Source organism: Arvicola amphibius, chromosome 8 (assembly GCF_903992535.2).
Source record: "Arvicola amphibius chromosome 8, mArvAmp1.2, whole genome shotgun sequence".
Lineage (NCBI taxonomy): Eukaryota > Metazoa > Chordata > Mammalia > Rodentia > Cricetidae > Arvicola > Arvicola amphibius.
The window spans coordinates 12,370,438-12,394,254 of record NC_052054.1 but is presented as its reverse complement, the minus strand read 5'-3'; the positions used below and the strand labels follow the sequence as shown (position 1 = coordinate 12,394,254).

The window sequence follows — 23,817 nt, the reverse complement described above, 5'->3', positions numbered from 1 at the left end:
TAAAAACATTGTCACAGCCTAGATACCTGCTTTAAAATAATTCAAGTTGCTAATATGCAAAACTGTAATACACGAAAATTCCATTCTTTTGGATTGTTCTTAATTCTATGATCAGCTGTGTTGGTTTGTTGTGAGACAAGATCTCACTTTGTAGCCCACACTGTCCTGGGGTCCCAGCATATCCTCAAAACTCTTAGCCTCTCAGATGCTGGGAACCACTGTGTGCACTGTAGGCTTGTGTCGGTAGGTTATAAGATGGTTTCGTTTGGAAAGCCTCTTTGCCTTTTGGCTACTCCTCTTGGCATTTGCTCTGCTTCCCATGGCCGCCATGTCTGCTTCCCATCTGTGTGAATGAGTTTAGTCACAGATTCTTTTGCCATGGCTGACCAGGCTTTGCTTGAGGCTTAGCGAAGACGCTGGGGAAAGAGGACATTTTTCCCTAACCTCCAGGAGCTCATAGCATCGGGGGACCCTAATGTGGAAGTCTAGTCTCCCCCGTGGCAATGAAGGCAGTGTCTGAGGGGACATGCATTCCAAGCAGGACATGTACTGGGTTTTGCATGTCACATCTACATAAAGCACTGGGTCCATTCAGGCAGTTTCTTCACCTTCTCTTTCTATGTGTATGTACATATGTGTGCGTATGCATGTGCATGTGGGTGTGCGTGTGTGAGTGAGAGAGACAGACTTGGGGAGAGGGAGAGAGAGGGAGAAGGAGAGGGAGAGAGGGAGAGGGAGAGAGGGAGAGAGGGAGAGGGAGAGAGGGAGAGGGAGAGAGGGAGAGGCAGGGAGAGGGAGGGAGAGGGAGGGAGAGGGAGAGGGAGAGGGAGAGGGAGAGGGAGAGGGAGAGGGAGAGAGAGAGAGAGAGAGAGAGAGAGAGAGAGAGAGAGAGAGAGAGAGAGAGAGAGAGAGAGAGAGAGAGAGAATATCCAGGTATGTATATGCTAGGGCACAAATGTGGAGGACAGTGGACAACCTTGAACAACCTTGAATTATATCCTTGAGTATATGTTTTTGAGATTTCTTTGTTGTTTTTCCACTGCATGGGCCAGGCTAACCGGCCTGCAAGTTTCCAGGCATTATTCAGTCTCAACCTCCTGAAGGAATGCTGGGTTACTGGTGCCTGTGCTGTGTACCTGGCGTTTTCCATGGATTCCGGGGATTCGAACTCTGATCCTTACGCTTGTGTGGCACATGCTGCATTTTCTCATTACCCAGCCCCAGTCTTTAACCTCCTTGAAACACCTCACTGCATTTCAGTAAGAGTAACTTCTCGTCTTAACTTTATAAAAAAGCACTGTTTTAACTGTGGTGTGGTAGAAGTAATAAAGATTATCTGCAGCCTTTATCCATGGTGACAAAGTCCATTGTGTCCGCGAGTCACCCTCACCATCCGTCTCCAGATCTTTCATGTGACAGAGCTGGAGTTTTGTGTCCATAGGAGGCTGGCTTTCTACTCCCCTTCCCCTGCTCTTCGTAAGTGCACATTTTACCCTTCGTCCTTATGAAGTTGGGAACCCTTTGATGTTTGTCTATCTGTGCCCAACTTCTTTCACTTGGCATCAATGTCTTCAGGGTTCGTCCCATTAAAGGATGTGCCTGAATTTTCTTTTTAAGACTGAATAATGTCCTACCACCTGTATACATCACATTCTGTCTGTCCTTAATCTCTTCATTTGTCAGACAGGCTGTTCCCAGGAGCTGGCTGTTACGAACGTGCTGCCGTGGACAGACGCAACTGTTGATTAAGATTGCACACTCCTGTGTCTAAACCCTCCAGTCTGGGGGGGTTCCTCTCCCCCCCCACTCTTGCTAAATAATAGCACTTTCAAAATGGTGGTAACCTGACTTCTCAGCAATGCTGCATTGACAGGAATGGATGTTTACAGATACACCCCTGCCTGGGCTGGGGAGATAAAAGGAGGCGAACTCACACTCGCTCTTCCCTTTTCTCCCTCCCCAGGGTTTGCAGTCACAGCTCAGGTGGACGAACACCAGCATCTCAGCCGGATATTTATCAGCGATGTTCTCCCTGACAGTCTGGCATATGGAGGAGGTCTGTGCGGTGCTGTGTGTGTGCGCTCTGAGTTTCTAACTGTGAGGTGCATCTGCCTCATGGGCTTGTTGTGCTGTTTTGTCAGATGAGGATGATTCATCCTGGAGTTTTTGAGAAAGAATTTTCTTGAAAATGCATATGTACATATATAAAGTATGTGTGTGTGTGTAAAGAAAGAGTATTCATATAGATGTGTGTGTAAAGACAGTATCATACAGATGTGTATGTGGGAGTTCTTGGGAAAGAATTTACTTGAAAATTTATATATGTATATATAAAGTATTGTATGTATGTAAAGAGTATTCATACAGGTTGTGTGTGTAAAGAGTATTCATACAGATGCATATGTATGTATATAAAGAAAGTATTCGTACAAATGTGTATGTGGGAATTCTTGAGCAAGAATTTAGTTAAAAAGTCATATATGTATATATAAAGTATTTGTGTATAAAGAGAGTATTCATATAGGTGTGTGTGTAAAGAGAATATTCATACAGGTGTGTGTGTGTGTGCGCGCGCGTGTGTGTATAAGTAGAGTATTCATAAAGATGTCCAGATAGAGGGAAGGAGGGAATGTGTGAGACAGAGAGAGACCCAGAGACTTGATAAGCTGTTTCCCAGACTGTGTTAAAAACAGCTGCCTAACGCCAGCTCAGAGCTGAGCTTTAGCTTAAACTTGTGCGTAAGGCTGCGTTTTCCCACCTGGTCAGTGGTTGGCACTTGCAGCTTGCCTTCATCTTTAAGATGCATCTCTCTAATCTCCCTTCCCCTCTTTCTTCCTGTTTACCCCTTCCTGGTTCTCAGGCCTGAGAAAGGGCAATGAAATCATGACCTTAAATGGGGAAGCTGTGTCTGACCTTGACATCAAGCAGATGGAGGCCTTGTTTTCTGAGAAGAGCGTCGGACTTACACTGATCGCCCGGCCGGTGGACAAGAAGACAACCCTGTGCACGTCCTGGTCAGACAGTGACCTGTGCTCCAGGGACTGGAGAGGTCAGCCGCCCTCTCCCAACCAGTCCCAGCTGCTGGAAGAGTTCCTGGATAACTTTAAAGAAACCTCCACAAACGGTAAGGCTGTGTTCTGTCTCCATCTTGACTTGCTGGCGCCTCGATCGCAAGTCCAGATTGTACAAGATGCTACTCAAAAACTGCTTCCTCGTTCACGAGGACAAGAACACAGGTGCAGACTGGGAGAGATTTACCAGGAGTCCATGCAGTTTAGCAATTAGAACATATTCGGAAAAATTCAAAGTAACTACTTTTTTTTCTTGCACAGAATAGTCTTTAAAACCACAGGCTCTTTCAAAAACCTTTCACCATATTCAGCGTTGACATTGCCTGTAACCTACGGCAGGCATGAGCCTGCATAAACCCCAGTCTTGGGAGATTATGATTTTAGTCAGTGGAGTGTAAGGTGAATCCATTTGCATTGTTCTGTTTAGTTCCTGGAACATAGTGCAGATTTTTTTTTTTTTTTTTTTTGCTGTCAGGAGGACTGATCTCTCAGAAGCAGCAAACTCTGTAGTTCAAGGGCCGATTTCATAACTTTGCGAAGCTCTGTGACTGAAGCGTCTGCTGATATAGTTCCTTCCACGTGAAATACCCGCATGGGGAACCACGTGAAGCTGAGTGTTCTGAACTTGCTGTTTCCACTTCGCTTGCCTATTCTCTTAGAATCAGAGGCCCTAGCTGACTACCTGCCACTTCCCTCTGTTGTCATGGAGAGTCCAGGTCAGCTTCCCTAGGAGCGTAGGGTGGCTCTTGATCTTGGGAACACCTGAGTAATTCTTCCACACTGTCCTGCGTTGCTAATGGATTTGTAATAGAGATCTCTGCGTGCTGACCAAGAATGAGTGCAAAGAGCAAAAGAGAGGCCATTAGGATGGAATTTAATTATACAGCAGGCTTGCAAGGTCATCTTTGGAATTAAGCATCAGATTGTAAGATTCAACAAGGTATCTCGTGCTTTCTCTTCCGCTTCTCAGATGGTCTTCCCATCTACAATATCATGAGGTTGACTGTTGGCGTAGAAAAGTGGGTGTCATGAAACAATTTATGATAGAGCTAATTATGGGTTGTGATATTGGGACCATCATTCAGCTTACCCTGAGTGGCCTGTGTTATGTGTCCATTGTTGGATCGATTGTTCTTAAGGAACATTCCCTACCTGCTATTCCTCTGTGTTTTTTCATAACCAGAAGGTACTGCGGCCTGTATTATCTTTCCTATTCTGGGAATGAACCTCTACAAAATAACAAAAGATGTGTGCAGACTTCTTTCTTTCTTTTCTTCTGGCAGTGCCCACCTGCCTGGGGCAGTGCAGATGTCTGCTGGCACCTTCCCTGCATGGGCTTCCCCTCCAGCTAGACTAGAATGTGTCAAGATTTAGCCCCTTTCTCAGACAGAGCACAGGCTCCTGGGCCCCAGGATTTGGGTTTATCCTTTTTTTTTTTTCTTTTCGTCAGCTCGAGGTGACTGTTCCAGGGCCGTGCGCCTATGCGCCATGGTGGACTGCTTTTTCATACACTTTACAAAATGGAATTGTTCTTTTCTTTTTCATTTTTGAGATAGTGGTGTTGCTTGAGGGAAATTGAATTCTTAGGAACTTTGAAGGTTAAGGGTAGGAATAAAATCTGGGGTGGGTAGGTAAGAAATTGAAAAAAAAATAGACCTAGTTTCTCATTTGGACATAACATCCTACGTGTAAGAGGAGCTTACTATGGGTGTGCTAAGACTGGGGTGTGGGGACAGTCACCCAGATCCCAAGTCAGACCTGGGTTTGAGGACTGGGTACTCTCAGGGGTAGTATGTGGGTAGTAGGTTGAGTCACGGAAGGTGCTAACTCCCTTCCAATTTGTTGCAGAGGCGATTTTGAGATGTATCCTCGGCCACCTTCATGGGGCCGCTGGAACTGAGCCACAAGTGCACACAGAATCCTTAGGTAGGCCTCTTGCTCGTGGACCTTCTTCCCTTCCCGTCTCTTCCCTACTGTGTGGTCACTCTCCCAATAACTTCTGGAGACTTCTTCTCAGACCACTTTTATGAGAGCCCCGTGGTGTCCCCAACTCTGGCTTGGCAAGGGTTCTCAGCTGGTGACTCACCTCCCTTCCCTTTCTGTCCCAGCTTCCTGTTTAACTTAGACTGTTTGGAAGCCAGGCAGAATGTCTTTTGTCACCTGTAACCTAAGTACCACATGGAAGGTTGAGGCAAGAGAACTGTGAATTCCAAGTCAGGGTGGGATCTATAGCAAGACCTTGTTTCAAATTAAATAACAATAATACCAAAAAAACCCTTACTTCAATTTACCTTACTGTGAAATAGAAGAAAAGCTATCCCATTGTCTTATTATGACATTAAAATTTACACAAATGAGCATTTAAGTAGCTTTGGAGAAGGGATTTTAAGACAACTTTGGGTTGTCCTCAGAGCAACCTCTTTAGTGTGTTAAGTTAGACATGTCCCACCCATGGACATGTCTGGAAGGGACTCTGTACTTAGAAAGGAGGGAGGGAGGTAAGGAAGGCCCCAAGTCCATTCCACAGAGGCTGGGTCTTCAACTACTGATGTTTCTCTGAAGGATAAGACCGACTTTTTAAAAAGGGGAAACTGGATGAACCCCCTGTGGAGTAGGGAGAAAGATATGTGCAGTTGTTGGGGGCATATTTGACCATCTCAGGGAATGGATTCAGACCCTTTCCTGCTGGGTGTTGAAGGGCAAAGCCCTGGGAACAGGCTGCATCTGGCTCTGGGCTCTGGTCTACTTCTGGTTTTAGTTACACATACAGACATCTACACCGGTCTCTTATTTGGCCTCTAGTCATAGCAGAAAGAAGGGTGGTCACATCAGGGGAATGGGGAGAGAGGTCACAAAGGACATGGGGGCTAGTCTAGAAGAGGTATCCTGCTCGTATTTGAGACTTCTTGATAATTAAGATGATTTGTTAAATGAGTCTCAAACTCACCCCCTGAGTGTAAGAAGGACAGACTGCTGGTTCCGGTGTGAGAACATCTCCTGCAGACAATTAGATCAAGCCCGTTTCTGAGCCGCTAGGTCTCTGCTCCACAGGAGGAGGGTCTCTCATGAGTAGTGGAATCATTCTTTCCCCAGCCCCCCTAAGCTGAGGTTCTGAGGACCCAGTGAGTAAAGTGTCACGTAATTATTAAATACGGCTGGCGTCTTGGGGTGTCCATCAGTTAGGGATTGAGCCCTGGCCGGTCATCATCCTCCAGAACTCTCCGAAGGCGCTGGCACTTGGGTAGCCTTCCTCTTTTGGTCTTTGGCCCTGCCAAGGACACACTGATCCCATTAACACAGGAGGCTGAGAAGGTGACTCCCAGTGTCGCCTGGGTTTCATGGCTCCGGTCCCACAGCAGAAGCCACAGGGCCACCGTGTTTGAGCGAAGTACCTTTGACTCCCCAGGAATGAATGAATGGCTGTTTGATTTCTGCCTTACATATTTGAATTTCCATAATAGTTACCCATTCCAGGGAGAGCAATTGCCCACAGGCTGTATTTGACCCAAGTAGAAATGCTAATAAAGAATTTTTACAGAGAGAATTAATTTTATCACTGGAATTCCCCCCAAAGAGGCCAGTGTTATTTCTGACCCAACAAAGACACCATTGAAGGAGTTGGGCATCTCCGAGCTGTTTGTGCTCTGATCCTGTTAGTGCTGTTTTTGTGATTTATGCATGAAATTCCTTTTTCCGGTGTTTGCTGGCCCTCGAGCAATCTCGGCAGCTTTTAGCAAAGTCCTCCCCGGCATAAAGTTTGTGAACGAAGTTTTTTGCAAACACTAGACTCCCCCATGGCATTAATGTTTTCTCCATGCAAACAACTGTTACTATGGCCCTGTGAGAGCCAGAGGCACCCTTAGCAGGAGGAAACAGAGACCCATGTTCCTACCTGGACTTACATACAGTCAGTGCTTTCTAGACACAGACTACAGCCAGAGCTGGTGGGTCAGCTCCTTGGCCCCCTTGTGAATCACTCGTGCTGAACTGGTATCTGAATGGTGGAGAGTCTTAAGATATCAGAAGCCACTTGGATGTAAATTTTTTTGAGACAGTGTCACTGTGTAGCTCTGACTGTCCTGGACCTCACTACTCAGAGGCTGGCTTTGAACTCACAGAGATCTTACTGCTTCTGACTCCTGAGTGCTGGAGATAAAAGCATGCACCACTGCACCCAGCTTACAAATTTGTTCTTAAGGGTGACTTGTTCTTGGGAGTATATGTGTCTACCATACTGGAGCCAGCTCTACTACCATGCTGCGTCCACTTCCTTCCTGTCTATGAGTGGGAGGGCAGTCTGGCTTCCATGAACTGTTTAGAGTAACAAACAGCAATGATTTCTGGGAACACTGTTTCTGCATAAAGCTATTACTGAGTCCATCTGACCAACACCCCAGTTCCCAGATTTTAAAAATACCAGTGTCCCTACAGAATGGAGAGTGTATTTGTTTCATAATAAGGAAAATCCAATTGGGATACACTAACCTGAGCCAGAGTTGGAACATTGGCCTCGGAATGCCAAGGTCCTTCTGGCTATGCTGAAGGTAGCTTCTAGCACGCCAAGGATGTGAACATATGGTTTGCTTCTTGGACAAGGTCAAGTGTAGAATTGAGGGTGTGGTGTGCTGCCCCCAGGGGTAGGAGTTGAGGTCCATGGATTCAAAGTCTTTTTTAAGGCTGAGTTTTGCTTGGGAGTTTGATTCCCATTTTCTCACTGTCTAATTTCTTCCCTTGTTCAACTTTTGTTACATTTTACAGTCACAAAGATACGGACTAGCCAATGCTGGATATTCTTAAGATACCCCAAAATGAATAGGAAACATGGAGAATAGAGAGTGGTTCTCTCTGTGAGGGCTGAGTTGGAGGAAATGTACCTCTCAGATTTAACTCGAAGGTGACAGGCCTGGAAGTGGTGGCATTCGGGGGAGATGTGGGTAAAGGTGTCTCCTATGAAATCTCAACCAGATGTGCAGAGGCTGAAGATGGGGGCCGTGGAAAGACATTGCTGGAGCCAGGCTGTGAAGCCTTGAATTCTGGAAGCCTAGGAAAGAGCTGAGAACTGCCTGACCTTCCCTAGCCATTTAGGGGACGTGGGATATGTTTGCTGGCCCTTGGCCTCTGGAATGTACCTGCTACAATGTCTACCACTGTAACTTCATTGCCAATGGTCATCAAGAATTGTTACTTTCTTGATCACAAGTCTTCTTGTGAACTCTCTGGGGATGGACGTGACAGTTGCCATGTTGAAATCAGAGCAGCTGTGTGATTGCTGCATGAAGCCCTCCCAGGATTGGGTTCACTGACGTTCCCGTCTGGAAGAGATGAGAGTTCAGGGGGGCATGAGGCTTTGCCTCATTGCTTGGTTAACAATTGCTAAGAAAGTTTGCCAGCATCTTTAGCAAAACCTGATTGTGTATCATTTCCCTGAACATCAGATACCTATACACTACATGGTCCAAGTAAAGTCTCCAAGAGCTACCTGTGGGCTGTGCCACTCTCAAGAGGCCTCTGAGTGTTACGATGCCATGCCTGGTATCACAGGCAAGCCAGGTCACTAATTGTGTAGTTCTGGGAAGCCTTTAAAGAGAAAGTGTGGTAGTTATTCGCACACAAAAAAGGATCAGTCCTCGCTCTTCCACAGTTGCTTCCTGTGACACTCGCCCACTTCTGCCCTCGTTGCTCCTCTTTGGTCCTCGGCCTGAAGATGAATCCTCTTCTAGCTCATTCCACTATTTGAAGGAACTGAAGTCTTCAAATGCAAGCAGGAAGCAGAGTGGGTGAGCCTGCCTCCAGGATATACTTCCTCCAGTGAGGCCGCACCTCCTGAATCTCTCCAAATAGCACCACAAACTAGAGAGTCAGTGTAAACATGGGAGCCTAGAGGGGTCTTTTCTCATTTCAAATGAGAAATTCAAATTCAGTGAGCCCATACATGGGCTTACTTCTTTCAGCTCTCAAGTTTGGAGCGAAAGGCTATAAATTCCTGCAATTCAGGGCTGGCCAGTCTCTCTCCATTGACTCTTGTGTCCAACCCCTGTTCCAGATTGCTTCATTGCTGCTCCTCCATGTTGCCCCTCCCCCAACAGTTCCACTATTGACAATATCATCAGTTTTCTTGATTGGTGATAGAGTGCATACTATACAGTTCCAGCAGTATGAAAGGCTAAACGGTGATGATCAAGTTCACTGAAACTGTAGTTAAACGCGAGGATATTAGCTGGGCAGCTTATGTCCAAGTCCTGATTCTTGGCTCATCCACTTTCTGACTGTGTGCTCCCAGAAAAGTCAATTAACCTCTCTGGTTATTTTTAGACACTAAAAGGGTCTAGGACTTTTATGAATTAACAAGCTGGTATTTGGAAAGTAGTAGTAGTGCCTGCTATGTAGGAAGTGCTATGAAACTATGTGTGTTAAATAAGTAGGTAAGTTTCTCTTGCTGTGCCCTCAGCATTGAGTTTTTCTTCCAGGGTTAGTTCTTGGTTTTTTTCTCTTCCTGACCTAGAGAAGTGTAAACACTGGGGAGCATGCTGGGATGCTTCCTGCTTTAAGGATTACAGGTGTGTTCACACCTGGAGTTTTGAGGTTCTGGGGATGGAACCTGGGCTTCATGCATGTTAGGCGAGCATTCTGAGCCACCTCCTTAGCCTTCTGTTTTGCCGTTCTGCACTGTTTTGATTATGTTAATGTCCATTCCCTAACTAGCTGGCCTGCCGATATGGAGTGTTTTAGGGAGGCAGAGCAGTCAGAGTCAGAGAATAAACGTGTTGAGAGAAATAAAGGTCAATGAAATGTGGAGCCACAAGTCAAAGACTGCTTACGGATAGAGGAGGGGTGGATTCCGTGGCTCCGTATGGAGCTGGGCCCACTGCCCTCCAGGCTGTGAGATAGTCAGTTTGGTTTCATGTGGCAAGCCCTGGGTTTAATGCAGAAATACAAAATTTAAACATATAGTCCTGCCCTTGAGATTCTGTGGTGGGAAGCGGATGTGGGGAGAGTCACTGTCTACAGTTGTACTGCTTCCTTGGATCTCAGGGACTGTGTAAAATTCTGGCAGCCCCATGGACAGTAATAATGTGACAGAACCGAGACACTGGCTGACACACTCTGTCCTCCCTCTGCAGAAGGGCACTATCCTGTCTTTTATCATCAATGCATCGCCAGACAGGTAAGCAAAGCCACCCAGTGATTACTTGATTGAATATATAAGATACCCATGCCTATTATATATCCCAAGGGTTTATTTAGAGTGCAGAGACTCATACTTGTAGCTAAGAAGGGAACACTGGCTTTGTTTATTGCTTGAGGTTGAATCTGTGATGTAATACTTTGGCTCAGAGGGTTTCTGGTTTAATCCTTTAAATTGAGGGAATCAACTCCTGTGCTTAATCCTGAATTCAGGAACCTCAGTTTATGATGTGGGATAATTCTCTTCTACACTGAAAGATTTGTCACTCGTATTAGTTTAATAAAATGCTGATTGGCCAATAGCCAGGCATGAAGTATTGGCAGGGCAACCAGACTAGGAGAATTCTGAAAATAGAGTTCTCAAGTTAGATACAGAGGAAGCAAGATGAGAATGCCTTACTGGGAAAAGGTACCAAGCTACATGGCTAAACATGGTTAAGAATGATGGGTTGATTTAAGTTGTAAGAGATAGTTAGTAATAAGCCTGAATAATAGGTCAAACAGTTTATCAATAATATAAGCCTCTGTGTGTTTCTTTCGGACTGAACGGCTGTAGGACCAGGTGGGACAGAAACTTCCATCTACACCTTTAGGTCCGTAAAATGAGACGTGTGACTTCATACCACAGTAGAAGTACAAAGCATCTACTGAGAAACCAATGTCTTTAGGAAAATGACCCCCATCCTTGTGATACTTCATGTCTATTATGATAGTGATTTGCTATGTATTCTAGGCCTACCTTGAACTTGATCTCCTGTATTTCTCTGTCCTCCCCCCGCCCCGCTCCATCCTAGAATTATGGGTGTTTGCCACCACGCCCAACCAATTTTCCTTATTTTCTTCTCTTTCATGTGTTTATTAAACAGTAGTAGGTATCTGTTGAATAACAAGGCCTGCTGACAAGGAGCAGTGGAAATGAACAGTGAGCTGAGCTGATGGAAATCCTCACACACAGGGAGCTTGGCTGTGTCTCAGCCCAAGGAAACAGAGAACAAGTAAACATGAAGTACACCGTAAGACATGTGAAGGGACAGAGATGGTCAGGGCAAGAGGGGCAAGATCAGGGGTGAAGCAGGACAGTGGTGTCATCTTGACACAGCTAGGGTCAACTGAGAAAATGCCCTCATAAGACTGACCTGCATACAAGTCTGTAGAGCATTTTCTCAATTGAAGATTGCTGTGGGAAGCCCTAGCTCCCTGTGGGTGGTGCCACCCTTGGACTGGTGGTCCTGGGTGCGTGCTCTAAGAAAGCAGGCTGAGCATGCCATGGGGAAGCAAGGCAGTAAGCAGCACCCTCTGTGGCCCCTACATCAGCTTTTGTCTCCAGCCTGACTTCTCTTAGGGATGGACCATCTGAGGGTTGTAAGCTAAAACCAACCCTTTTTCCATTTGATTATTGGGGTGTGGGTGTCAGGGAGTTAGTAAACTCTGGAAATGCAATCACAACATATCAATTCCTCTCATATCACATTTAGGGGGGTTAGTTTGGTTCTGTTCAAGTTACCCAGTTGTCAGTCCAGAGTCAGTGAGCTCTTACAAGCTCAGGTCAGCTGATTCTATGGGTTTCTGCATCCTGGTCTTGACCCCTTTGTTCATATTATTGATTTTCCCTCTTTTCGATTGTATATGAGATTGTGCCTGGAGCTCGGCCCAGTGGTTAGTTGTGGATCTCTGCATCTGCTTCTATCTGTTTCTGGATGAGGGTTCTAGCTTCTCTGGGGTTGTGGATTGTAGACTGGTTATCCTTTGCTTTATGTCTGATATTTACTTATGAGTGAGTACATACTATATTTGTCTTTCTAGGTCTGAGTTGCCTCACTCAGAATGATTGTTTTCTAGTTCTGTCCATTTGCCTGTAGATTTTAAGATGCCATTGGTTTTTTTTTTTATTAAGCACCGAGTAGTACTCCATTGTGTAAATGTACCATATTTTCTTTATCCATTCTTCAATTGAGGGGCATCTAGGCTGTTTCCAGGTCCTGGCTATTAGAACAATGCTTAGTTGAGCAAATGTCCTTGTGGTGTGAATATGCCTCCTTTGGGTATATGCCCAAAAGTGGTATTGCTGAGGTAGATAGATCCCTAATTTTCTGAGAAATCGCCATACTGATTTCCACAGCAGCTGTACAAGTTTGTACTCCCACCAACAATGGAGGAGTGTCACCAGTGTTTTTGATCTTAGCCATTCTGATCAGTGTAAGATGGTATCTCAGAGTTGTTCTCTGATGGCTAAGGATGGTGAGCATTTTCTAAGTGGTTTTCAGTCATTAGAGATTCTTCTGTTGAGAATTCCCTGTTTAGATCTGTACTCCATTTTTTAAATTGGATTATTTGGTAGTGTGATGTCTAGTTTCCTGAGTTCATTGCATCTTTGACTTGTTATGAAAAGGTGTGTAGTTTAATGTCTAGTTTTCGGAGTTCATTGCATCTTTGACTTGTTATGAAAAGGTGTGTAGTTTAATGTCTAGTTTTCGGAGTTCATTGCATCTTTGACTTGTTATGAAAAGGTGTGGCACAGTTCAGATCATCTCATTTTGTGACTTGGTAGTAGCTTTGAATTCATTCATTTGGAAATGGGCATAGGAAATTTCTCTTGTGTGTCTACTGCCAAGAACTCTGGCCCACTGACCCCAGAACGGGGAGAAGAATGCCAGCAGAATTTCTGGAGCAGTAGGGTCTCTGCCCTTGGCCTCCCATGTGCTGGCTGTGGAAGCTGGGGTTCCCAACAGCAGCTAATTGCTGTCTGGCCTCGCCTACTTACCCTTCCAGTGCACCCCCGGCCAGCTGCTATTTGTGTATCTAATTCTGACTTTCATGTTTCTATTGAGGAATAAGCATGTTAAACTTCTATGAATTTTGGGCAGATTTTTATATCACAATTTAGCACAATTCTTTGAGAGTTCATTGAATTCCATCACGTGTGTATGTAGTGCATGCATGCATTTGTGTACGTGAGTGTATATCCATCACGTGTGTATGTAGTATATGCATGGATCTGTGTACATGAGTGTATATCCATCACGTGTGTATGTAGTATATGCATGCATCTGTGTACATGGGTGTATACCCATCATGTGTGTATGTAGTGTATGCATGCATCTGTGTACATGAGTTTATATCCATTACATGTGTATGTAGTGTATGCATGCTCTGTGTACGTGGGTGTATGCATGTAAGATAGATGTCTTCCTTGCTTACCCTTCACCTTGTCTTTTGAGGCAGAATCTCTCATTAAATTTGGATCTTGCTGATTCATCCAGGGAGACTGGCCAGCAAGCTCCCAGCTATTCATCTGTCTGCCTCCCCAGTGCTGGACTCCACACAGTTCCTATTGCTGTATGTGTCCTGGCAAACCTGACCTCAGGTCTCTACGCTAGTGTGGCAAGCCTTTTACTAGCTGAGCCATCTCTTCATTTTTACTGGACAAACATGGTGAGCAGAGGGGGCTTCAGAGGTGGTCAGCAAAGCCTTCCAGATTTATCAATCCAATGACATGAAACAGTAGGGAGGTGACCTCAGGACATCTGCAGTGACCTGCATCCCACGTGGAGGACCCCAGGCTGGCTTTGTGGCTGTGCTCAGCAGAGAACCAGGTGGTCTGGCCTCGTGTGTCTGCCAGCCGATGTCCTCAGAGTGAGCCAATGTGACCCGGACTGGCTGCTCTTCATGTGCCCTGCCATTTCTGCCACGTCACAGATAAACCCAAACCATACCTAGAAAGGGGCGTTAGCTTCCCTATCTCCAGGGTGGGCCAAATTTGAGGATGCGTTTGAGTTAAACTGATGGTAGCAGCATTTATAAAGGGCTCTAGATCCTCAACAAGGACTCCTGGTTCCAGTTTCTGGCCTTGTTATACGTGACTGTGCACACAGCCCTCTATTTCCTGTTCCCTTCTCTCCAGATGAGGCACGGGGAAGCCAGTTAGGACTTTTTCCTCCCCAGCTCTAATGTTCATTTATTAAATGGGATTTAAGGAACAGTTTAACTTCTATCACAATGCTCATGTTTTAGTAAAAGTTTACAAAGTCAAAAAAGCAAAACATTGGTATTTTGGTCTTGCTACAAATTCCTTTACCTCTTTAAATAGTGCCAGGTCCCGATGACTGGGAGAGGTGTTGGTTAAGTTTGATAATAGCAGGCTGTCTCCATGCAGAGATCCCACGGCCCCAGGAGCACTAATTATCCCCTGCTCAGTCTGGTGGAGGAGAGACATGTTATTATCCTACTCTCACAGCTGGGTAAATCAAGGCACAGGCACATGATGTCACCGGTAACTTGGACAAGGTCATAGTCAGTCCTAGAGGACACCATGGCGCTGCTTGTCCATCCATGTGGGAATTGTCTGCATTTTCACAACATTTCCTTTATGGAAAATGTCACATAAAGCCTAGTCGTAATCCGCCTGGTGGTATGGCAGATGCAGAGGGTGGGATGGGTGGTGGTAGCTCTTGCTGTCTTAGCTAGCAATGACAATCAGTAACCACCTGCCCGGTGGTGTTTGGGACTTCTGTTCTTGGTGGTGAGTTGTTGGAGATCCCATTGTTTACAGTGATAGCTTCAAAATATTTTTTTCTTGTGCCATTTTGGTGGTTCATAGTTGTTATGATACTGCTCACAAGAGACCTTGGCCAGGGAGAGCTCATGCCATGCAGACAGAACTTACTTATGTGGGAAGTTTTATTGGGGGAAGGGAAGGGAGAGGGGGGAGAGAGAAAGAGAGTGAGAGAGACAGAGACACAGAGAGATGCAGAGAAAAAGAGGAAGAGAAAAAGGAGAGAAGTAGGTGGAATCTCACCTATTAAAGGGACAGGGTGCTGCCTGCCTTGCATGTAGCCATGACACAGGGGTGACCACTCTGCAAAGTCCCTAGGTGTGCCAGGTTGCTAACAACAGTGACCCTCACTAACCCTATAACAATGTGGCCACGTTTCCTGCGGCTTGTTCTTAGCGTTCCCTTGCAGGAGATGCACCATGAATCCTAGCTTGTCTCCTGTATCATCGGCATTGATTCATGACCCTCCTTTGAAAAGCATGACGTCATTCATGCACCATATGGTTTACTTTTGAAGTGTACCCTTTATGATTTCTTTCTGGTGTCTTCATGAAACTGTATGACCACAACCCCTTCCATCCCAGGAAGCCATGTCACGTGAATAGAGTTGTTCCGCGTGTAGCTCGTCATATCTGTTCTCTATAAACTGCTTTGCCCTCTCCTCCCTTGTGCCGTGTTTTCTAGGTCTACTGATATTGTAGCATGGATCAGCTTCTCCCTCCTCTCACAGCAGACTAATATTCCACTTATTTTACCCTGGTTTATGCAGCAGAATAAATAGTAGCTCTTGCTGGAATGGGCGTGACTTGTCCCCATCCCCACAGCACCTGTCCCCATCCCCACAGCACCAACCCATCGTCTACAGATTTTTTTTTTTTTTTGACTAGGTTTCTTTCCCAGGATCTTTACATAAAACTTCAAATAACTAGTTTAGAGTTTTGGACTTAAATTCCACTTTCCCGAGAGTCTTTTGGGCTGAGAATACAGCTCAGCTGGTGGGGTGCTTGCCTATCGTGTGCATAAGACCCTTCTTCAGCAGTCCCTAGCTTCACGTCTGTAACCACGGGCTCTGGGCTACGTGTAACCCCAGGTGAGAGATTCGGGGTGGGGAGATAAGAAGGAAGGGAGAATGAATTTCCGAGACTGGGATACAGTGTTGTCCGTCTGTCACATGCCCCTGAATGGAATCAGCTGTCACTTGGTTGTTTTCCCAGACAGTGTGACTGGAGGGACCAGGGGTACTTTGGGAGTACTCCCTGTATTCCCCACTCCCTTCGTTTCCATCACCGCAGCTCCCAAATCACTGTCTTCGCACACCTGGAGAACAAGGTGGCATCGGAGGGAAAGCGGCCTCCTCAGCTCTCTCGTCCTTCTAAGGGGGCCGAGTGTCACACAGAGCATGGCAGTAGCCAGCTGCCCATTGCTACCCTGCAAACGTTGGCCTTGCTTCTTCTCTGTGACTCAAGGAGATCTGTCACCAGACAGTTGGGTCAGACCCCGGCAGCCTGCTATTAACAAGTTTTACTGCCTGAATTTTGCTTTTGTCCCACACCAGCGCCCGCTACGTTGTCAATAGTGTCACCTGCTGAATTACAACCTTGGGCTAAGTGGACTTGGGAGATTTATGAAGTTTACATCTTTTTGGCAGGATATATATATATATATATATATATATATATATATATATATATATTCAGTGATAGAATCGATTTCTCTGCAAGCTTCACGGTGACATTCAAACGGCTGTTTGGAACGTCCTCCATACAGAATAATAATAAGTTTTGAGATGGAGGTATTGGCAGATGGCTCACTTGGTGAAAGGCTTACCATACAAGTGTAATGACCTGAGCTTTATCTCCAGGACCTATGTCAAAAAAAAAAAAACAAACAAAACAAAAATCCACCACCATGACCATCACCGCTAACAACAACAACAACCCCTCCCCCCCAAACTAGCCACTGTGGTGTGTGCTTGCAATTCCTATGCTGGGGAGGCAGAGGGAGGCCAGTTTCTGGGGTTAGCAGCTCAACCAGGCTGGTCTACTTGGGAAATTCCAGGCTAGTGAGAGAATCCTTCTTCAAAGACAAACTTTGTTGTTGTTTAAATGTTGACCTGAGGAAAGATACCTGAAGTTAACCTCTGGCCTTCACACATGTGTGTACCTTCCCCTGCACAAACACCTGCACACACACAAACACACACACATACACACACACATGCACATAGAGAGACACACAGACACATGGACAGGCAGATGTAGAAGGAGCGGCGGGGCTGCGTCCCACCACCCGGCTAGCTTTACACACAAAATAATTACATGGACACTGTATTCTTTTAAACACTGCCTGGCCCATTAGTTTCAGCCTCTTATTGGTTAATTCTCACATCTTGCTTTAACCCATATTTAGTAATCTGTGTAGCACCACGAGGTGGTCGCTTACCAGGAGCGATCTTAACCTGCGTCTGTCTTGGAGAGGAGAAGCATGGCGACTGCCTATGGTGACTGCCTGAAGCATCTGCCTTCTCTCTCCCAGCATCCTGTTCTGTCTGCTCCACCCACCTATGTTCTGACCTATTGGGCCAAGCAGTTTCATTATTAATTAACCAGTGAAAGTCCTCCATCAGGCAGAGAGACAGATACACACACACACACACACACACACACACACGCACATAGAGAGACACACAGACACATGGACAGGCAGAGAGACATACACACACACACATGCACATAGACAGACAGACACATGGACAGGCAGAGAGACAGATACACACACACTCACACACACATGCACATAGAGAGACACACAGACACATGGACAGGCAGAGAGACAGATACACACACACACAGAATCTTAAATCACAGTCAGATAAGTAGATTGAATTTTTATGTAATAATAACATGTGGCATTAAATGGTGGTTTTTTGGTTGGGTAGTCAGGTCAGGACTTGCTTAACATTGAACGGGGTCAGTTCCATTATTTTTCTTAGCCTCTGAAACGTGTGTTTATTATTTCCTTTAAGTATCTTATTGCCATTCGGTTACTTGGACAATTGGCGAGTAATATTTGCTTGGAGGACAGAGCACAGTAAATGTCTTTAATGAAAGGTGCCATAGGCCACTGCGCTTTAAAGTAAAACTTGAATAAAACTCAGGGAATCTAAATTAGTTAAAGAATAGCCACAGTTATATAAAACTCATAGACTTCCAACTAAAATGGAGGAGCTTCTCAGCATTCTTTGCAAACAGACTCCACGTTTGGTGTGTTCTCCGTGCTGTCTTTCCGTATGCCAGGTTAGCAGGGAACTGTGGGATAGCTGGGCTGGCTTGGAGGACTCTCAACTTTGTATGTATAAAGAACTGTTGGTTAGCTGGCAGCTTTGATTTACTCAAATACTGATCTTCTCCTCAAATGGCATTTGTAGTTGAGGAAGAAAAAAGCAAAAGATACACACAGAGGAACCGAATGAGATAAGATTTCTCCGGTTACAGTGCAGAGTGAGACCAGAGTTCACACAAACTGTCGTCTGAGTGCCAGTGGATCAGTGGCTGATGGATCTCTCACAGGACTCCAATTAATCTCACATGTTACAGGAAGCTTTTGGGGGTTTTCATTGTATGAGTTTTCTTGTTCTTATGTCAAAATTCCTGAAAAAGCAGCTTAAGGAAGGGTATGCATTGGTTGTAGTTGATTGTGACCATGAAGGCACGGTGGTTGGAGCAAGGTGGTAACTGATCCTGTCGAATTCACAGTTGGGAAGCAGGGAGAGAGGGATGCTGGCGCTTCCTGCCTCTCTTATTTTTATACAGTCTAGGGTCTTGGCCCATGGAGTGGTACTCACAGCATCTACAGCAAGTCTTCCCACCATGACTAGGTTCATCTAGAAACTTCCTAGAAACACGCCCAGAGAGATCTGTCTCCTAGATGGATCTAGATCAAGACGTGGGGAGAAAACACAAAGGAACTGAGCCAAGGATTAGCGCTGTTCCTAAGTAAATGTAAACCACCTCTTGGAGGCCGCAGGGCCCTTGGCCTTTCCACAGCATGCAGCATACAGTGACCAAAGGGAAACATGACGCCCGCTTGTTTCCTTGAGAACGTTGCCAAGAGGTTCTGCCTTATGGAAATTATATCACTCTGGCACCCCACCCTCCGATCCCATGACACCTTGGCAGTTGTCTGTGATAAAATACCGGCACAGGTCCCTGTGTCGCTGCAGTGCCAGGCGTGAGTGGCCTACAAATGGCCTTCAGAGTCCTTGGATTTGCCATTTACAGATTGGAACACCACTTGAAAAGCTACAGATTGACTTACCCTTTTCACCTTGTGGCATATGTGGGCAGTCTACTTGGCCTTTTATGAATTGTAGAGGTAGTTAATAATATAGTTTTTTTTCAGGATAGGGAAAATGCATGATCAAAAGAGGGTCTTTAGACCTGACAGTATTGCAGTCAGTGTACTGTAATATACTTGGAAAGGGAGTTGTTCAGTGGTGGAGTCTCCAGGACTAAACGGAAGTTGTCCTGCCTGCCCTTCCGACTGCGGATGACTCATCCCCACTTTGGAGCAGAGCCTGTCCAAAGCCGTGACTGCTTCCCTCATCCATATGGGGGATTTGTACCGCTGGTTGTGATTCTGGAGTCTGGGTTATCTCTAGCAGAAACACTGGCTTAGAGTTCTGGAAGCTGAAACCCGAGGTCACTAAAGTCCAAGGACATTAGTAGGTTGGGCCTTTGACCATCCAGTGGCCATGACCTCTGCATCCTCATGTGGCAGGAGGCAGAGAGAATAGTGTGCACACCCCTGAGAGTCATTTTCTGGTGCACTGACGTCATATCCTGGGGACCTCATCAGATCCCGTCTCCTGGCATTGTCAGTGGCAATCCTTTCCCAAACACGGCTTCTGGGGTACACATTCACATGGTAGCTACTTCCATCATTAATTCCTCAAAAATGCAAGGAAATTAATGTCCTACAAGTTGGATTTGTTGTTGTTTGTTTGGAGCACAGTGCCGGATGCCATCTGGGGTCTTTCCTTGAGTTTCCTTTGTAGTTGCTGCTCCTGAGGACCCAGGGACCGTTCTCAGACTTTTGGATAGGGTGGGTCTTAGCTCGCTCTCGCTAGACTCAGTTGTCTTGTCCTAGGCAGGTTTCAACCCCAACAACTTCAAGGCCAGAACCTGCATTCCTTCCTGTCCTTGAGGCCACAAGCAGCCTGGAATTAACCTTTGTCAGTTGCCACTTGGGAGCTGTCCAGAAAAAAAATGTAAGCCCTCTTCCTTTGCCACCGGGGACTGTAGGACACACCAGCTATATAAAACAAACACAGCTGACTCCTCAAATGAGGCTTCCTTAGAACTAAGCTTCAGGGTGGATGCCCTGGGAATGGCACTGCCCACAAGTCCCCTTTGAGTTTCCCCTACTCCCGTTTCAGAGAATCCGTCCTCGTTTCTATCAGGGTTCACATGAGGTACTGCTTCTTACAGGACAGGAAGTAAACAGAGAAACCTACTTTCTTGCACGTTAACTGATGCTGTCTTGCATATTAAATGTGCTAGCTCAGATTTGGAAGTGATACAATTGTAATCTTTAGATTAAAACCACCACGTACGTGAATGGGAGCAATCTGAATTTCAGCATTTCCTGGCGTTTCTATTTTTAAATTGGTACCCAAGATGCTATTCTAGCGCAGGTTGCCCTTTAATTGAGAAGGATTTGAGGCTGCCAGTGGCACTAATGGGGCATGTGCTGACACATAGCTCAGGAAGACTTTGAATTACTAGGTGTCACCTACCTAAAGACTTGTGTTTTCCCTGCTTGTCTGTCAAGAACTGGCGGGCATATGGTATAGTAGAGAGGCAATGGCTTTCCGTGACAGACTGGCTGGCATGTCGTCCACCTCTAGAAAATACCTCTGATTGAAGGAAGAAAGGCAGTTGAGTACGAAATCAGCACGGCTGGCTCCTGACATGGTGCCTGGTGACCGCTCAGTGCCTGGCACCCATCTGAACGCTGGGCTCTCTAAACCACGTGTGGAGGAGTAGATGCTCACGTAGCTCTTTGCATCTTGGTTCCCTCACCTGCCAGATAGAAGTTCTTGCTGGCCATGTTAAATGGTAGGCTTTTCGATTTGCAAGCCCTCATCCCAGACTTGATTTCCACAAGGCACAGAAGACAGACAAGGGCATAAATTTAACACATGCGGAAATAGCTCTGTTGACGGGTTTACAATTTGGCTGTTTTTCATGATTGCTCTCATGGGTTCTGGACAGCACTGGGTGCAGTGTGGGCGGGAGCATACACTTAGTGTGACCCTACAGGATCCCCTCCAGCGTGTCACTGTGCTTGTCCCAATGAGAAGGCCCAGTCAGGTAAAACCTAGAATTAGGATGTATGTCCTGACTTTAGCTGCTCTTGCTTAGGATGTGGGCAGCATGTGGGTGCGGTGGATGGGTAGGCATTCAGTACCCAGCATACTTAAGCAGCTGTGTACACAAGCGCTCAGATTTGGCCAGCCTACACTCTTTTTTTTTTTATTGCTGGTTTTCTATTCTTCCAGAATGCATCCCCCCCACCCTCTTTCTCCTCTAGAAACAGCACACAGGGCTCTCTCGGTGTGGGTTGCACAGGTTACTACCCCATTTGTTGCTGTGGCAAGACTCCTTACAAAGGGAACCTAGGGAAATCTGAAGCTACTGCCCATCGAGGTGGGAAGTCAGCAGCCAGTGAGAGCCCGAGGCATCTGCTTAATTGCTTCTGCAGCCAGGAAGCAGAGAGAGACGAATGCTGGTCCTCCGCTTGCTGTCTCGTTATTCTGCCCAGCCTATTGAATGGTGCCACCAGCAGTCAGTGTGTGTCATCCCATTCAATTAACCTAATTAGAAACCCCCTGAGACATGCCCTAGGTATCTGTCAAACTGATGACTGATACTAGCTGTCCCATAGGTCACTGGTAAAGTTTTAGACGCTTGAAGGCAGGTTGTCAGCCATCTACTGTGTCGAGCTTGGCTCTCCAAGAGTCTTGCCAATCTCCAGGACAATGCTAGCTCATGACTGACATCCTGGGGATTCTGTGTGTTCAGATACACGGTGCCTTGTGACATCTGGATGGTGAAGCAGCTCTCAGGGATGTCTAGAGCACCCTTCTCTGTGTCCCAGGGGATGGGGCAATGAAGTTGGTTTCCGGGCTAGCCTGCCCAGGCTTGCATTCACAGAAAGCACCAGAAGTGCCTACAAGCTCTCTGCAGTTAAGGAGATGAAGGTGGTGGAGGGGCTCCTTGGAGTGGACAGGGTTCTGACAGGATCTATATCCGTGTTCAGTCACTGGGTACAAGCCACACCTTTCTCTTCCTTACCTGCGGCATGGTCTCAGGAAGTCAATGAGCCTATGAGACCCGTGGTGGCTGGGAGACTCTCCCATAAGTTCCAAAGTTTTGTGAATATATTCAATGGATGACTCAGAATTAGCTCGGCACCCACTCCCACACCTCCCATGCTATTTTTACTTGCATCCATCTGGCCCCTCAGGCTCAGGGCTCCTCTGCCCTGGTGTGGTCTGAACCTGGGACGGGAGACTGAGTCTTGTTTCTGTCCCCAGCATGCAGCACCTGCCAGGTGTGAGAGGGCTGCTGTCGCAATCTCCATTGTGAATAAAAACATGTATGACCTATGTGTCATATTTCCTCTGCTTGATGGAGTCTGCTGTTTACAGGACGAAGGCAGCAGAATGCTAATCCGATTCTGTTACCTAGGTGATGTACTTGCCCATTGTGGGGTTTCTGATGTTACTCTGTTTTTCTTCGTGTTTCTCTGACTTTTTTGCCTCTTTTTCTCCTACATCCTTTGCACTGGTGTTTCCAGGGTCCTAGTTTTTCTTTTGTCTTTTTGTTTTGTTTTTGATACAGTCCCTTGAACTTGCTATGTTCAAGGATGACCTTGAACTTCTGATCCTCCTGCCTTTACCTCCTTACTGCTGGGATTACAGACATATGCCTCCATGCCTGGTTTATGTGGTTCCTAGGATTGAACTCGGGGCTTTGTGCATGCTTGTTACGTATTCTATCAACTGAACTGCAGCCCTCTGAAATCCTTGGTCCTTTAGAGAGGATCTTATACTTTCTGTGGGAGGTGTCATGTATGTGGGAGGTGTCATGTATGACTTACTAGGTGTATCCCAGTGACATCCAGGTCCACATCTGTGAAGACCTTTTTGGCCTGACCTCTGATCATCTCCTGCCAGAAGATCCAGTTGTATCTTAGCTTTGCCAAAAGTAGGCTTGAAATTTCCATGTCTTGCCCTCTTTAGGGTTTCCCATCAGCTGAACCACCGAAGACACCAAATCTAGCGTCTCTTCGGATGAGTTTGCGTTCTGCATCTTGCCACACTTTATAGAAGGAAGGGCTGTCTGGGGTCTACCTCCTCAAATGCTGTCATTTCTCTGCCCATTTTATTGAAATTTTTACAGTTTGCTGTTACTCTATTTTGTAAACATCTGGATCCTTCTACCTCATCTACTTCCGATTTATTTTGCTGCCCAGGCCTTACCTCCTCCCGTTCCTGTGCCTCAGGCACTGCTTTCTGTACACATTCATCATAGTCCCTGATTGCCTTCAGCTTGGCTTTTCTTAGCTGCTTCCCACTCATGGAATTCCCTTGTTGCCTGCCCTGCTTTATTGCCTATATATTTAAGACAAATAAGCATCCCTCAGATTTATAGTCTCTGTCAAGCATTTCCTTTTTATGAAACCCTTTAACGTGCAGGGAGAGTGAGTTTTCCTCTTGAGTCCCTCTCAGCCCCGTGTGTTCTTTTTAAGCTCAGTCTTTCCCCAGCTCTCACTCATTGCTTATATCCTCCCATGAGCAGACCCGAGCCTGTCTTCCATATCTTTGCATCTCTAGCATTCTCGTAGTCTCATGGGAAATAGGCGGTGCACAAAAAGCACATATTGGATGGATGGATGGATGGATGGATGGATGGATGGATGGATGGAGCAAGTGATGGAGCA

General features: G+C 46.1%; 1 protein-coding gene across 1 annotated transcript in view; it reads left to right on the top strand.

The window, feature by feature from the left end:
* The window catches only part of Tiam2 (TIAM Rac1 associated GEF 2), a 141,437-nt gene that overhangs the window by 67,302 nt on the left and 50,318 nt on the right, over positions 1-23,817 (top strand). Inside the window, exons 13-14 of the mRNA XM_038338851.1 lie at positions 1,964-2,056; positions 2,861-3,124. Coding sequence (XP_038194779.1) covers positions 1,964-2,056; positions 2,861-3,124 — 357 coding nt within the window. The remainder of the gene's footprint in view (positions 1-1,963; positions 2,057-2,860; positions 3,125-23,817) is intronic.